Here is a 17,073-nt window from a genome sequence, read left to right on the forward strand (position 1 = left end):
TGACCCCCTCCAGAAAACCAGAGGTTCTCTTCATTCGACAACAGCACCAAGAGTTTTGAAACGGGGAAGAAGGCTGCCTTCTGGTCTCTTTTAAGCAGAGTGACTTTATAAGCTCATCCCAGTGCCTTATGCGAGATAGGGTCAGGGTGTCTCTCAGACAAGCTCCCGGGGGCGGGTGGTTCTGGAAAGAGCTTGAGCAGCCTCCAACAGCGCAACTGTGACTGCAGAATGGTAATGTTTATAGCTGTGCCTGTAAAGCAGGATGCACTATTTACATGACATACTCCACACCACAGTCGCGCGACCTGAGAAAAACAAAGACTCCCTCCAATCCAACGGGAGAGAGCCCTCACAAAACCGACGACTGAATTCCAAAAAGATGATTGAGCACACTACTTTCCCAGGTGGAAAACATGCTCAGAGTTACATCATATTTTCTGTTAAAAGCAAGCAAATGCCCTGACTGGCACATATTCCAGGCTTGCACGGCTGTTAAAACTGGAGGTGTGTTTTCCTTACACAGCACCGTTAGATCTGGAGTGTGCGCTCCAGAACCCCCAAGCATTCTGTGAATTTGCTTCCTGTCCAGTTCGGTTTGAACTTGCCTCCCCTCACTCTCGTTGGTCCCCATTTGTTTCCAGGTATGTTGGGACTGTTCCTGTAACCCCCTCCCCACAGACATCCCCCCCTCCCACGGCTCTCCTAAAGACGCCTTGGTTTGCTTTCCAGCCATCAGGCTGAGATTTCACGTCATCCAGGACACAGCGAAGGTGGCAACAGACAGGGTCAGAGGGTCTTTTCACCTAAGACCCCGAGGAAGTCAATGATTCAAGGAACATCTTCATACATCTATACAACCAATTTATCTTGCAACTTTTTTTTTTTATTACTAGTGGCCAAACTAAGAAAGATAACAGATAATACATAATTCATGTATTGTACACTCTCCACATTTTCTAATTAGCAGCCTGCTCTCACAGCTAATGTGAGACCATCCCAGAACAGCGTAAGATTAATTTAGAGCAGGAAAACCGAGGTTGCAAGGTATTTACATGAATGCTAATGAGAAGTTTCAAATCGTCATCACACAAGAACCCAAACTACGAACAACTGCCGGGCGCGGGGGAGGCCTGCTCTAAGGGTGGACGGAAGGGCCGCGGCACCGAGAAAAGCGTCTCTTTACCTGATAGGCGTTGGTGGCGTCTGGGCCCGGGTCGCCCACCGGCCCGGAGAGCTTCTCCTTCAGCCTGTAGTGAGAGCGGTGTCGAAGGCAGTAGATGACACCGGACGCCAGCAAGACCCCCACGATGGCCGCGAGGGAGACCAGGGTGAGCACCACGAACTTGGCGGAGTCCTCCCGTGCGGCCTGGTGAGGCAGAAGCTTGATTCTGCGTCTCTGCAAACAGGAGAGGGGGCAGGTGAGTACCCAGCTCCTGAAGACCGTCCTTTCCAAAGACACCCACAAGTGTAAAGCTCTGGGCTGGCACCAGACCGACTCGTGGGCGTCCAGCAGTGCAGCCCCCAGCCCAGCGGCCAGGGTCCTCTGGACACAGCGCGCCTGGGTCAGCAGGCCTTTCACCAGGAAGGTCAGCAGCAGCATCGCTCAACTCAATGACAGGAAGTATCTGGGACCTAACTCACTGCCTTAAGTAAAACAGAGCCTTTCTCCCTTCTCAACGGGTAAGAGGGGCATTTAGGGCCACCACCGAGGTATCTGGGGTGGAGAGACTGGTGGCAGAGGGGTAGAAGCCTCAGCACAGGTCGGACCAGTGGCTGAGCTTTGAAGGCAGGCGACTACTCCCGCTCCACTGCAGGGGGAGGCCAGTTCAGAAGCCCTTCTGCTCTCCTTCAGAGGCGCACCCCACCCCCCACAGACCTCCGGCGGGGTGGGGGGGGGTGCTTGCACCCACGCAGACCCCCACATCACGCACTTGCGCACTTTTCCTTGAGAGCAGCCGCAAGACAGGGGCTGAAGATGGTCCAGTTCACTTCTCGGTGGGTGAAAGTAAGGAGCCCAGGTCCATCAGCTTTTCAGGCTTGAGGGGGGTGGGGGTGGGGGTGGGGGTCAGAACACCCTTTCGGCGCGTCTCACTGTCTCCGTGCGCCCAAAGCTGCACAGTGCTCGCCCTCATTAGCTTCATTATGAGGAATATTAGCAACAATTAAAAAACGCCAGGGGGACGATGGACCGGCTCCGGCCAGCACGCCGTCCACAATTACCCAGGAAATGAATAGAGACGCGCCCGCCTCAGTGCGGGTCGCTACGGGATGAGCACAATTAGCAAACTCCTTTCCACCACCTAATTTCGAGTGGTAACAAAATGGATTTTTCCCCATGAATGCCTGGCCGGCCTATTCATTATCTCCCTTCTATTAGTGATTTTCTGCGCCGCTCGGCCTCCAGCTCCTCACTTCCTCCAGCTCCCAGCGTACACAGGGCCTCTTATGTCAGGCCGGGCCGTTTTTATCTTGTAATCATAAAGGCCACCAAAGCAATTATCGCCGGTCTTGACTGGAAAAGCTGGTCATTAATTAGCCTTCTTTGCCTTCCGTGCGGCGGATTAGCTGATGCCAGGACTGGGTTAATGGAAAAGCGGGCGAAATGAGAAAAGACGCCGGATTTTCTTGCCTGGATGCTCGGCTCCGAGGAGGACGGCAGGTCCGCCCGCGGCGGGAGCGACGGAGGCGCGGGGACGCGGGGGAAGGGGTCGGGGGAGGGACGCGGGCGCCGGGCAGCGCGGGGAGCGGGCGCCGGCCCCCGGCCGGGGCGGCCGGCCAGCCGGGCCCTCCAGGTGGGCCGAGGGCCGGGCGGGAGACCCTCCCCTCGCCCCTCCCCCGGCCCACCCTGCTGCTTTCAAAACAGTCACCCTCGAGGCCGCCGGCTGCCTCCCCGGCTCTCCGCTCTCCCCGCCCCGCGCCCAGAAACAGACGTGGAGGGGGGAAGTCCCATCCGCGGTGCAGGACCCCCGGGCTGGCCTGGAGGGCGTCCGACACCCCTGCGCCTCCCACCCTGCGCGCAGTTCCTCGCCCTCGCGCGGTGCCCGTGGTTGGCGCCCGTCGGGCCGCGCGCGGCCTGTTAACTGGGAGGCGCGCCCCTTTCCACGCGCTCCGGCCTGGGACGCTCCTCCGAGAGGCCGCCGGGGCTCGGCCGCGCGGGTTCCCGCTCCGCCGCAGCGCCCTGCTCCGCAAGTGCCGCCCCCCTGCTCCCGGAGAGACGGGGGTCCTCCACCCCCGCGCCGTCTTCGCAGACCAGCCGGACCACAACAAAGGAGGGGCGCGGCTGGCGGAGGGGGCGTCCCGCTGCCCCCCACCTCGGCCCTCCCGGCCATCGCGACACCCCCACTCCGCCCAGGCAGACGACAGGCGGTCCCCGCGCCCTACCTAGGGGGTCCCGCCCACGTGCCTGACGGCGCCCCGGAACGGAGGCTTCCCGAAGCTTCTCGGCCCGCGACAGGACGCGCACACGCGCGCGGTGACCAGCCTGGCTCCGAGGGGACGCGCGGCGCCTCGGTGGGTGGCCCACAGCTCAGTGCGCACCGACGGGCGGTCGCAGCGCGCTGGGGACAGAGGCCTGCGCGGGACTCCTCCCGGGCGGTGCACTCCTGGTGGCCGGGCATAAGGGGCACAAACGCCGCCCGCTGGCCCCTCGGTTCCAGACGGGAGGCCGTGAGCGCGCAGGAGCCCCCGGGGGAGGCCGGCCGCGGCCTACACGTTACCCTGGCCCAGGCCTGGGGCGGCAGGAAAGGTCCCGGCGGGGCGCGCAGCCCCCGGAGGCTCTTCCCGGGGAGGCCAGGAGACCTCAGCGTCCTTGATGCCAGAACCCGACGGTTGCCGTGACCAGCAGTGCGCTTGGCCTGGGGAGCGGAAAGGAGCCTGCCTGCTCAGCAACTGGCTGAGAGGTCAAAGAAGAGCGTCCGGGAGCGGGACTGCGGGTCCCTCCTCCCGGGCCCGCTGCCCAGTCCGCGCGGGGCCCCAGGTGCCTCCGGAGGGCGTAGGACTGGACCCACGCCCACGGAGTCCCCTCTTCTACGCTCCTGCCCGGCTCCCCGCTTCCCCGGGCCGGAGCTGCCCCCCAGGGAATGGATGGCCGGGGTCAGCAGGCTGGGCGGGCCGGGAGAAGTGTGGTGAGGCTGAGGATGGCGTTCGGGGCGGCCGGAGCAGGTGGGGGAGAGGAAGGATCTGACGCGGTTGCAGGGATGTGGGGCTAGGAGAGGCCGGAGACCCGGTTCCGACCCCTGTGCTGTGAGGCCGCAGTTTAGCGGCCGGCTGGGCAGCCTGCCTCGCGCTGGCGCCGGGGCACCTCAGCCGGAACCTGACAAGTCCCGCTCCTGGCGGGCCCCGCAGTGACTCCACGACTACAGAGTGCCGCCGGAAGGGTGCAGAGGCGGGGACTGTCGAAGCAAGTCCGGTCTTAGGAATCTTGGAAGAAACAAAAATTTATATTCATTTTTTTAAAATTAAAGAGCATAAACTCCCTCCTTGTCACAGTGGTTGTGCTGAAATAATTTAGGATTATTTTATCTCCTTTCTTTTTTGTAGAGTTAAAAAAAAATCTCAGGATCCCTGCTAACCAGGAGAGGTGAGAGAAGGACACGTGTGCTTTCGCTTAAAATCAGTCTGACCCTCCGTCCTTCCGGGAGTAACCGGGGGGCCCCAGGTCCCCCTGCGGAGCGCCTGCCACTACAGGTGCTTTCCTGCCATCCCAACCTGGGGCTGAGCCCTGCAGAGAGCCCTCCACTAATTAGAGGCGTCTTGTCAGTCTTGACTTGGAATTGAAAGAAAATAATGTTTAAATATTTATGACTTTGACATTTACAGTCAGGCGTCTTTTAAAAGCGGACCGCCTCCTCCTGTACAGTGGCAGCTCGCTTCCCTCCCGGAAAGTTTGGAGCAGGAAGGAGGGGGGTTGGCGAAAGCAGTCCCCAGCAGCCTGGGCACACAGGGGGCGTGGGGTGTCGTGTACCCTAGGATGTAGGGGACACATATACAACTGGCACCCATTACTGAGTTTCAGAAGTAGGAAAAGTGTGCTTTTTAGAAATAGTTCAGGAAGAGTGAAGTCAGCTTTACATCAGGTTAGATGCATCTTGAGAGTAAACTGAAGCTCATATTTTCCCCACTCAGCCATCTCCACCTGCAGCTCCCGGAATTTATAATATAAAATATTTCAGAAGCTGTGATTTGAAATGCACATGTGACCGCAGAGGCAATCAGTGGAACTGCCCTTAGCACCCACAGACGTTGTCCTGACCTAGTTAGACTATTTTGATCTGTGCTTACAAGTGAAGGTGCATGGGGCTTCCTTTATGTTATCTTCTGAGCCATTTCTGGCAAAATATCTTCAGAACGTTTTTTTTTAGCAGTCCATGTGGTAATCTTAAAATAAGAGCAGAGAAAAAAGAACACTCTATACCCAAACTTGATTGAGAATTGAGGCAGCCACACAAACATAAAACTTTATGGTAAAAATATTTGTTGATAGGTAGAAAATGTTAATATTTTTCTAAGACTGTGCTATGTAACCCAGTTAGCAGGAGTAATTCATTACCTGAGTCATTGACTTCAGTTTTAAAACACAGTTGTACCCAAAAATTTATGGGCACTGGCATGTAGCAATTTCATTGATGCTAAAGTTCTAATACTGTGGATGCTTTCATTTGCATAATTTCTAAAGAATTTGATTCGAAAACCCAGCCTTATCCTATGTTCCTCTGCACTTTTATGTTACTATAATGGTAAAGATATTTTTCTCTGTAAAATTTAGAAATTAATTTTAGGGACTACTAATGAGCTGCTAAAACAAGTCTGTCTTTGGTTTCCCAGATGAATCATCTTAGAATTACTTGGGAATTTCACGCTAAATTTACTAAAATATATTTGCTATACAGTAACTATCACCTTAAAGCTGATAAAAAAATTTTTTTTTAACATTTTTCAGGCCATGGGAATGACCAAACTTAAAAATATAGGGGGGGGGAGGTGTCTTAAAATATTTTAAAAGTATTTTTAAAAGCTGTTAACTGAACTATTTTTAATTTGGACCCTGCCACAGAATTCTAATAAATGAGAGAAGTCAGGCGGAAATAATCATGTATTAATTCTCTGCATTACAAAATCTTTTCAGAAGCTATTATCAGAGCAAGAGGCATTGCGGTCTGAATTCAGGGTGGGAGAAATCCTTTGTGCAGCTGAAGGCTATTGTTCGTCTGTGCAGATGAAATTGTACTTGCAAATCTGCCATTCAAGTAGCCAAAAAAAAAAAAAAACCTATAAGGGCAAAAGAAAACAATCTCTAAGAAACAATTATTGTTAAATATAAACTTTAATGAAAATAAAGTGGGGATACGCTGTTTTAAAATCGGCTATTTGTGAGGTGTTTTTCAGACATAGGCATAAAAATAAATACATAAAAGGTGATAAACTGTCTATTTGCATCTTTAAGCACTCCTGGAAGATCAGTTTTGGGGAGACACTCTGTTTTCGGGTGTCAGGGAAGATTTACGACATTTATGTTTAAAGTGGGAAAACCACTCCCCTGTGAACTAATTTTTAGCAGAGCTTCATAAGCACCAAATTGTCTGGTGCGGCGGCCGGGGCGGGGGGGCGGAGTGGGGTCCGGGGAGGGGGGCATGGACGGCGGCGCTCCGCGAAGGGGCGGGCGCGCCTCGGCCGGGCCATCTCTCAGACTCCGTGGCAGGTTCACTGCACCCGAACTCGGCTCCGCCAATCGACTCGGAGCGCGGCCGGCGCTCACCGTCTGTCCGCGGCCGGCCTGGACCCGGGCGCGCCCCCAGGGTCAGCGGTCCGCTGGCTCGCCCCTGCTCTCCAAGGAGCTTTCCCTCGGCAAGGACCCAGCCCTTCTTTGCACTGAACTTTCCGCTTCGTCTCCTTCGCGGAGCCTGAGAAGCTGCTGCCTGGAATCGCCTGGAATCGTGCGGGTCAGGCCCCGGCTGCGGCGCAGCTCGGAGCTGGGTTCCCGGGGGCGCACGGCCGTTTTCGGCCCCTCCCCCTTCGGCAGGCCCGGGCTTTCTCCCTCCTCCTTCCCAGTCCCTACCCCCTTCCTATTTACGCGATCCGCACCGAGGTCAGAAAGATCAGACCGCAGCGCTGGACACAAAGGGTTCAGGGTTCCTGGGCGCCGCCGGTATTCACGGCACCGAGGGGTCCCCAGGCGGCCTCAGCTCGTTTCCCGGGGACAATGGGGGGCCTAACCTCCCCCGCCACACAACGCGCGGGCCGCGGAGCTCGGATAGATGCCCACCCCAGGGCCCAGGGAGGGGGGAGCCCGGCAGGCCCCCCGCCTCACCTCGCCACCCTTCTCGAGAAAGCCAAGCATGGGGCTCGTGGGGTGTGAGGGGGTGATACAGAGACGGGGGTTCCGATGCCTCCTGCACACAGACCTCCACCTTCTCACACTCCGGTTCGAGTTAAATTCAGAGAAGGTGGGTTTGCCCTACAGCGCGCTTGACCCCAGGCGAGGAGGCTCCCCGGTGCAGACCTGGGGCCGCTGTCTGCGCACTTCGCTCAGCCACCGGGCCGCAGGGCCGGAGCGCGCAGGGCCAGGGCCGGGGCAGGGCCGGCCCGTGACGCTGGGCAGCCGGCCGGAGCGCGGTGAGCGCTGCGGCCCAAGCGGCGGCGGCTCCCGGCCCCTCAACCCCCGGCTGTGTGTTTGGGGGGATGCCTGGGCAGAAGTGACGGTGAGAGCCACAGCCGCCAACGTGGAGCAACCTCCGAGCACTGATAACGCCAAAGGGCGGGAGTCCATCTCCGGCTCAAAAAGGCCTCTTCGGCTGAGGTTCCCACCCCTAGGTCGGGGTCTGCCCGACTGCCTCGAGCGAGGCTGCTGGAAAACCCGAAGCAAGTCTCAGTTCAGAACCACGCAGGGACTGCTGAAGGAAGGAAATCAAGTCTCATTCAAACAGCTCCGCGTCAGAAGTTTCTCTGGCAAGCGCGCGCCCGCCCCGCCGGGGAGGGGGCCGAGAAGGCGCAGGTTCCTTTCGGGGGAGGGGAGGCGGCCGCGCTGAGGCGTTTCTCCACTGTGCCGGGAGGTCCAGGGACCCCTGCCCTCTCTCAGGCTGCCCCCCTGGCCCCCGCGCTCTCCTCTCTGGCTCTGGACGGCTCAGGGGCGCGCTCCGGACCCAATGAGGAGGGTGAAGAGCGCCCCCAAAATGGGCTGGGAGGAAAATGCCCCCACTCTGGTTCCTCCCACCCTGGCTGCGCGGCATGGCCTTCACCTTTTCCCACCACCCAGCCTGTCTGCGCCCCGTGCCCCCCGCTCCCCGCTCTGCTTCGGGTCGGAACTGCCCGGAGGGGCTGCCGTTGCGAAGGGGGAGTCCGAGAGGCAGCGGCCACAGCCCGGCCCGGGGGTCTCCGCCAGTGCTGTGCGGCGGGACAGCGGCCACCCCGCCTCAGTCTTCGCGCTCAGGACGAGCTGCCACTAACCGGGTCACCCGGGGATGCCCACCCCTGACCCACTCGGGGGATGACCTCAGACGCAGACCTCCTCAACCAAACAGAGCCTTTGGCAGGCAGCCTGCTGCGAGTCAGCCCCCGGACTGGGCTCTCTTCAAAGCCCGGGGCGCCCGCCCGACCCCCTCCTCCCACGCCGAGTGTAGTCTCCGTCCTTCCCCAGCTCGGGCTCCTCTCCGCGCCACTGACATGCCTGGCAGGCGCCCCCTTCAGTGGGACTCGCCCGCTCCCTCCCGCCCCCGACCCAGCCCCTGTCCCTTCTCCGATGGCCCCACCAGTGCCCACGCCCCGGCCCGGCGTCCCTGGTTACCTGCAGCGGGGCGGGCGCGGGCGCCCGAGCCGGAGGAGAAGGGGGACGTGTGCCCGGCCAAACGGCCTCGGGGTGCGGCGGCCGCGGGCAGCGGCGGCGCCATCACCACTGCCAGCCTTTTCCCGGCGCCGGAGCCACAGACAAGCGAGGCCATCCTGTTCCTGACCACAAACTTCTTGGGCAGCCGGCGGAGACAAAGGTGCCGCGCGCCGCAGCTCCCCCGGCCGCGGCGGCGGCGGTACCAGCTCGGAGCCCGCGGGAGCCCGCCGCTCCGCTCGGTCGCTCAGCCGGGCTCTGTGGGCTCCGCCAGGGCCGGGGCCCGGGGCAAGGCGCTCGGGTTAGGGTGCGGCGAGGGCGGGTGCCCGGCTGGGCGCGGGACGGGTCCCCCGCGGGGCCCCCGGCCGCGCGCGCAGCTCCATCCGGCGCGGCCGCCGCGCCCCGCTTTATATCCGGCCCGGCGCGCACCCGGCCGGCGGCGGCGCGGCTCGCGGCCCAGCCACCGGTTGCTATAGCGATGTCCCCCCACCCCCCACATGTTGCTGACAGCAATTGGCTAAGGGGCCGCGGCTCTCCGCGCACCCTCTCCCGCCCGAGACGATGAATGGACATCGGCTTTGTCAGTCATTTGTACAGCGCGGCAGCCCGGGCCCTCGCCTTTTCTTTCTTTTCAGCCTTTCTCCCTTTCATCGGCCGAGTCGCACTTCAGACTGGGCAAGTTCAGGGTGGCACCCGGGGGAGAGGGCACTCGGCAAGAAATGTCAACCTGCGCGGCTCTACCGTGACCTCTGCTATGGGGGGGGGGGGGGGAGGGGAGGGGAGGGGGCGGGCGTCCAAACTCTTGGCAGGAGAAAATCTCAGGGCAAATCCTTCTTCCGAGGTAGTTGGAACACTTTGGCCCTGGGGGCCTTCCACTCCCTTTCCGAATAGAAGCCGGCTCAGGACCACCTGCCAATCGGCGCGTAAATACCGCCCCGCCCCCACCCCGACTCCCGCCTTCGCCTGGGCGGACGCAGGAACTGCCGAGAACTTTTGCCATCGTTTGGTCCAGGCCGGCCGCGGGGCCGTCTGCCCAAGACGTCGGACCGAGACGACGGGGAAACGAAGGCGTCGAGCCGCCCAGGTCGCAGGCTCGGCCTGGCCCGCCGGCCGGCGGGAAGGGCAGAGCGCTCACAGGGCCCAGGGCGCGAGTCAGCCAGGCCGGCGGCGCCCCAGGTCAAACGGAGGGCGGCCAGACCCGCTGCGGCCCGCGAGCGGCCCCTCTCCCGCATTCTCCGCCTCCGCACCGTGGACGCCTGGTCACAGCCACAGGTCGGGGCCGCCGGGTGCGCGGCGCCCCGGCCGAGAGCCGGGAGGGAGAGAAGAAACCCAACATCTGTGTGTGCCATGCGCTCGCGGGCCCACAGCTGCAGGCACAGGGGAAGAAAGGCAGGGAGGAGGGGGAGGCCCTGTCACAGGCGATGGCAGTCTGCGGAGGGCTCTTTCGTGTCTCCTTTTCTGGAGACCCCGGCGCCCTCCTCCCTGGCCCCCTCTCCCGCCGCCTTCCCATTGTTCCCGCGCTCAGGACAGCTGGAGACGGCGGCCCGCGCCGGCAGGCGGCCCCTCCCCACCGACGCCCCTCCTGCCCGCTCCCGGCGGCCCGGCTGAAGCCCCCAAGCTCCTCGGTGGCCAGCCCCGCCCCCAGCCCACCCCAGGCCCCTGGAGCGCTGCCCCCAGACTTGCCGCGCGCCGAGGCCCGCTCACGGCCACAGAAATGCCTAAGCCCTCCACCCGGGGCTCAGGGCACGAGGGCCTGCGAAGGGCTCGTCTCCGGCTAAAGCGTCCCAAGGGCTCCTTCCTCTGACCTAAGCAGAGAACTACTTGTGTTTGGTGCTTCCCTGATGGCTTAGCTGGTAAAAAGTCTGCCCGCAGTGCAGGAGACCCGGGTTCGATCCCTGGGTCGGAAGAGCCCCTGGAGAACCGGAATAGCAACCCGCTCCAGTATTCTCGCCTGGAGAGTTTTGTGGACAGGGGAGCCTGGTGGGCTACAGTCCACGGGGTCGCAAAGCGTCGGACAGGACTGAGCGACTAACACTTGAGGAGCCGAGAGTGGAGCGCTTCAGCGAACCCGGGCTCGCTAGGCCTGGGAGGGCCCGAGCTCGTGGCGGCTGGAGGTCTGCGGGCCGCTTCGCCCGGCTGCCAGAAGCGCCAGCGGAAACTCGGTTCTGGGGCAGGGGGCAAAGGGGAACCAGTGTTCTCTCCAGCTGCGCACCCCATCCCCAGACAGCCGGCAGGACAGGACGGGGCCACCCCAAACCTCGCGTCCCCGCGCGGGGGTACAGGGTGCAGACCCCCTCCCGGCCTCCCTCTGCGGGGCCCAGGTACCTCCTGGAAAGAGGAGGGGAAAGGGAGGAGGCGGGAGGGCCTCAGAGAGCTGGGGAGGCCTGCGGGAGGGGACCTGCGGCCCTCAGCCTGACTGGGAACCGGCCTCTCCATAGCAACCGCCTGTGCGCGCGCGCCCGCGCGCATGTCTGTGCGCGCGCTCGTTTGTGTGCGGGGGAGTGGGCTCGCGGGCCTCCTCGGCCGGGGTTGGGGGATCTCGAGCCCTGGGCGTGGGGGACAGGGAAGTTCTCTCCGGAACAGGGGTGGGGGGCGGCCTTTTCGGAGGTGCTGGGGACTCGGGGATCTGGGCACGCGGCGGCAGGCGCCGGCTGAGCAGGAGGGATGAGCCCGGGCCCCCGCACTCGGCCGTAGCGGCACCGAGGCGCCTGGCCCCGGCTGTTCGGCCGCCTGCTGCGGTCACGGGGACCTGGGGCTTGGCGGGCTGCGCGCAGGCCGCGGTCTTCACCTAGACCCAGCGCGGTGCGGCGGGGAGGGCGGGGGCCCGGCGGCCGCGGTAGCCGCGCCTGCCTCCCGGCCCGCGCGGGGTCCGCCGGGCGCACCTGCGGTCGGCGCGCGGGGCGGCTGGGCTCGCGCGGCCGGGAAGCGCACGGAGGGGACCCTGCCCGGGCCCCCAGCGACGCGCGAGGGGCTCGGCTGCACCCTCCCCGCCGGCGCCGCGGCGCACCCCTCTGGCTTTCCTCGCGCTCCACTCGATGGCCGGGAGCCACCACCAGGTGTGAGGACCCCCTCGGGCGGGCTGGGGCGTGGCCCGGGGGAGGCCCGGTCCTGTGCCTCGGTCACCACGGTGGTGCGGCCCCCACGCGCCTCCCGGCCCTATGGCTGCGCGCGCAGGACCGCGGCCGCGTGGTCCAGAGCCCCTGGGGTGGGGTGGGGGTCAGAGGGTCGGCGACCCCAGAGGGGGCGTGCAGCTCAGAGCCAGGCACTGTGCTGCTTTCCGCAGACACCACAGGACATGTTAAAGAAGTAAACAGCGCGCCATACATCCATTTTATTCTGCTAGTTCTCCCATCGTCCCAAAGTGTTCCAGTTCCGACATCAAAGCCGCACGTTCCGGGTTCCGCCTTTCTGGTGCTTTCAGAAAGGGAGGGAGGCGCCATGGACGCACAGTTGGTTTGCTCGGGGTCGCTTTAGCGCATAGTTAGAGGGGCCTTGAACTCTGAATGCAGGTTTTCATAAGCAGAAGAGTCTTTTCTCACCCCACACCACAGGGTATGTTCTTTGTGGGGTCCTGACTTGTCAAGTTCCCCTACCCCTTCCTCTCCGACACCCCCCAACCCCACCCCAGGACACCACGCCTGACTCCAACACTCCCTCTCAGAGCTTAAAGATAAACGGATTGCCTAGGGAATTCATTAAAGAAGGTATTTGTATTTTAGGTTCTGATCCTTTTCAGAAACTGATAAATTAATTCACCAGATTTTCATTCTAGTTCCCTTTATTTTAAAATCCTTTCTTATATCCAGGGCAAGGGAAAATGTATCTATCTTTTAATTCTTGAAAATACTTTAGTAGGAAAGTGTTTTGACAATAATGTAAGACTAGGTTCAGCTTATAACTTGGAGAATGTTAGGATTTTGGTTCTTGTCGTGAGAGCTTAGACTTCATTTAATAATAAATTCCAATTTACAATTTCAATGACATTTTCAGAGAAAGGCTTTAAACGTGGTGCAGAGTGTTTTTGAGAGGCATGTTGACTGAAATTATTTATATATGATGAGTATATTATTCATATAAAAGGATTGTCTAGCTGATGAATAAACGGAATAGCATATGTGAAATTCTACAAAGTATCTAAACAATATAAATAGTTTAAAATGACATGTTGATTTTGCTAAGACTTCTTTTAAAGTGAAGTTCACATTTGTTATATGTAAAACCTAATGTTCTGTGTTAAAAACCTCATTTTCAATTTAGGGAACACCAAACTGTTATAGATCACATATTTAACTGATTAGAATAAAGTTCCAATGAACTAAATTATCAAAGAAAATGTATTTTAAAACAATGTAGAGAAAGACAATCATGGGAAACATTATTATAAAGCGAAACAGTACCTATTTCAGAAAATTTCAATATTATGATAAGGTAGAAAATGGCAAAAACACCCTCTGAAATACTTGCCTGATTTCATAAAATCTGACTCAATTTTGTTAAAAATATAGAATAATGGCACATGAATTATATTTAAAATACTTTTGATTTGTAAATCCATACAAATGACTTTAAATTATAAAAATGAAATTTGATCCTTTTGAATATTGTAGCTATGTGTATGTTGTATTTTCATACATATATAATGTTAAATAATGTGACATTTTATATCAGTGAATGAACTTTGGAAAGTAGGGTGCTTTAATTGGTCAGCCTCCTGGGGAAGCTAACTGGCGCAGATAATTTTCTAAAAAGGATGCTTGTGCAGGGCAGTACAGACGACTCAGAATTGGACTGCATTAGTTGTAAATGGCAGTATTTTCAAGGGCAACATTTGGAAGAGCTTTAGACACTAATGACAAGTCCTTCCTCGTGGAGACAGAGGACAGTCCCTTGCGTGTCTGGGCACAGTTCTCACCAGTCTCCCTTGCATGCCAGAGAAGAACTATCCAGTTTACAGACAGGGGCAACTCTTTAGCAACTGTGACACATTGCTGCAAAACCTTTAGAACCGAGAGGAATGGAAAAATAATAAAATTGGTTCAGATATTTTACTTTATTTCAAGAAAAATGTAAATACTCAAAGAAAGTCTTTAGTTTTGGTTTTTAAAAAATTACCAACATAATTCAGCTTCTATTATTAATTCTCATTTGGCTCCTGTTCAGATTGATCTAGAGCTTCCCTGGGGGCTCAGTGGTAAAGAACCTGCCTGCCAATGCAGGAGGCTTGGGCTCGATCCCTGGGTCGGAAAGATCCCCTGGAGGAGAAAATGGAAACCCACTGCAGTGTTCTTGCCTAGAGAATCCCATGGACAGAGGAGCCTGGCGGCCTGCAGTCCACGGGCCGCAAAGAGTCAGACACGACCGCGTGCGCACGCACGCACACACACACATACGCAGACTGATCTAGGAGTTTTGAAATACAAAAATAGGAACTCTGTTATGAAACAGAGTTGCAATTCCCTCCAATGGCTTAACTTGCTGACACAAAAGCATCATATTAAAACCACAAAACGAATTTCAGCGAGGATCTGTGCTTGAAGGATGATTAACAAGCACGCAGGAATTTTAGACTTTGTCAAACTTTGGAACTGCAGTTCCTGTAAGGACAGGAAAAGTTTCAAAACCTGACTATTACTATTCTCAGTCTGTCCATTAAAAGTAGCATTCTGAAAAACTTCCTAGGGACAGAGGTTTACAAACAGAGCAGCCTCGCTACAGGTTGATTTGGTTTTTATTCTCTAGGTGCTAGCCTAGAAGATACATTATTTTCAATTTACCTCTTTGTAAAGATCTTCATTATTTACAAAACAATGCTGTGAAATACATATTTAGTAACTGGCGTCCAGGATAGTAAATATACTGTATGTTCATTTTACATTTCATTCTTCACAAAACTGACCTGAAATTCTGGACAGTGCGGCGAATACTGGTAAGAAAGACTCTTTGCCGTTGAGCGTTGAGCGAGCACCTGACTCTTTTGAGAATCTGCGCATCAGGCCGTTAGGCTCAGATGAAGCACAGAAGTGCTGGGAAGACTGTGTGGCTTCTCTCTGCTCTGAGGCTAGAAGGGCCTCCACACGCTTTGTCATACGTGTCACACGTATAATGCATAAGCATGTCCATTACAGCTGTTTGGAAATAGTTTTATTTTTTTCCCTGAAGTTGCTTTGGAATTAAGAACAATAATCCACACCCATGCTTGTTTCATAACTGTGCATTTCAGCTCCCTACTGTCCACACATACTTGTTTAGGAAAACACGGACGGGTGTATGGAGATGGGTTCCCAGGTGTATGGAGATGATGATTTTGTGTGATCACGTCAACTGTAAAACCATCACAGCCTGGCAGCGGGCTTAGCACCTGGCGTCCGCAGAAGAGGGCTCAGCATAAAGTGGTCTTTCTGGTTTTATGTCGCAAACAGCTTGTACAAGTGTTGAGCCCTAACGGGCACAGAGCTCCTGGAAGCAGCCAGTGGTGTGCCATTCTGACACCACGCGGAGCAGCCCCAGAGGGCTCAGGGTTAGCTGTCACTCTGGGAAATCCGGTAATGGCCCTTCAGGATTCCGAACGAATTCATCCGTAGCTGCCAAACAGCCGAGTGAATAAAGAGCAGTGGGTCTTCTCTGTGGATACAGCACGACGCACGCTTGCACTTAGCGAGTCGGGGACACAGTCAACCAGCGTGCAACGAGCGTGCTCCGCACACAGCGTGCTGGGGTGGGCCGAGACACCCACCCCAGGTATGCATACACGTACGATCCCCCAAGATCTCTCAATTCAAACCCTTTAGGAAATTACATACTTCCTCCGACCTTTCTCTCTCACATTTGAAAGTCCCGTTCAGAATTACCTGGGGATGTGCTCAAACAAAACTCGGAATCTGGTTTTATGCTTTCTAAACATTTTGGATTTCTCATTCCCCCAGGACACTATTATTTACCCTGATCGTGGTCCAGTTCACTGTCCTTATTGCCAAATGGCTTCTTGAGCATTTTTAAAAACAAACCTTTAAAGAAAGATCACTTTCGACCGCCAAGAACACTTTTTAAAAGGCCGTTTACATGGGCAGTGCCCAAATGTGCTGCGCTGGGCCGGGGGCTTTCCGGGCGAGGCCTCTGTGGGCTCAGTATGGCCAGAGCAGATGCGGTTCCTTCTCTTCCGGTGGGCGTCCTGGTTTCCACGACAACGGCCTCTCTGTCCTCAGCATCCTTCTGAGGGTGAGGCTTGAGGCTTTCTCATCCTCCGTCCCCCTGCGGTCAGGCGTGTCCCTTCCTGCAGACCACGGTGGGCTCTGATCTCCTACTGTGGTCCCCCCCGGAGCCAGCACAGGTCGGCCGCATCCCGTGTCCGTAGGGCACTGCCCTCAGGGTCCACCCCTCCATCTGACCCCTTCCCTTCTCACTGTGACCTGCGCCAGCTCATCCCCAGGTCGTGGGACCCTCTCCTCCCACCATCCAAGCTACAGGCACACATACCTCCTCTCCAGGTCACAGCCCACCTACAACATGCATCAGCCCTCTCACACGTGTACAACCCTCTCACATACATGTGCACACGTCACCTCCCATGTGAACGCGCATCCTCTCATACACTCTGTAATATCGGTGCTGTCGAGTGGAGCAACCGTTCCCTACTCGGCATCATGACGGGGCCAGGTTCCTCTGAAGTTCTCACCTAGTGTCCAGCTAAATAGCTGCGGTTCCTTTCCAATCAGACTTCCTGCTTGGGGTTAAGGTGCCTGCTGAGAAACTCCTGTTCTGCTCACATTACTGGGGGGCCTAAGGGCCACCCAGACTTCCCAGGTGGTGCTGGGGTAAAGAATCCACCTGCCAATGCAGGAGACTTAAGAGGCCCAGGTTCAAGCCCTGGGTCGGCAAGACAGCCCTGAAGTCAAACAGACAGACCGTCACGGAGACACCTGGCACCTGGCGGACCCCCCACTTCTGCAGCCCGATCGGCCTTCTTTGGGAAGCCCTGGTGACTCAGTCGGTAAAGAATCCGCCTGCAACGCGCAAGACCCAGGTTTGATCCCTGGGTCAGGAAGATCCTCTGAAGAAGGCAATGGCAACCCACTCCAGTATTCTCGCCTGGAGAACCCTATGGACAGAGGCGCCTGAAGAGTTACGTCCACGGGGGTCGAAGAAAGTCAGACCCAACTGAGGTGACTTAGCACACCCACACAGGGGGAAACCCAGTGAGGTGCTTTAGAGAAAGGACCCCCACCCGACTGCTGCCACTTCCTGACTCTGGCCTGAGTGAG

The 17,073-nt window shown here is 57.4% G+C and overlaps 1 protein-coding gene across 1 annotated transcript in view; it reads right to left on the reverse strand.

Annotated features, from left to right (window-relative positions):
* PTPRN2 (protein tyrosine phosphatase receptor type N2) overlaps positions 1 to 17,073 on the reverse strand; it is a 624,228-nt gene that overhangs the window by 117,964 nt on the left and 489,191 nt on the right. The window contains exon 13 of the mRNA XM_069587259.1: positions 1,184 to 1,396. Coding sequence (XP_069443360.1) covers positions 1,184 to 1,396 — 213 coding nt within the window. The remainder of the gene's footprint in view (positions 1 to 1,183; positions 1,397 to 17,073) is intronic.

This window comes from Ovis canadensis, chromosome 4 (genome assembly GCF_042477335.2).
Source record: "Ovis canadensis isolate MfBH-ARS-UI-01 breed Bighorn chromosome 4, ARS-UI_OviCan_v2, whole genome shotgun sequence".
NCBI classification, from domain to species: Eukaryota; Metazoa; Chordata; class Mammalia; order Artiodactyla; family Bovidae; genus Ovis; species Ovis canadensis.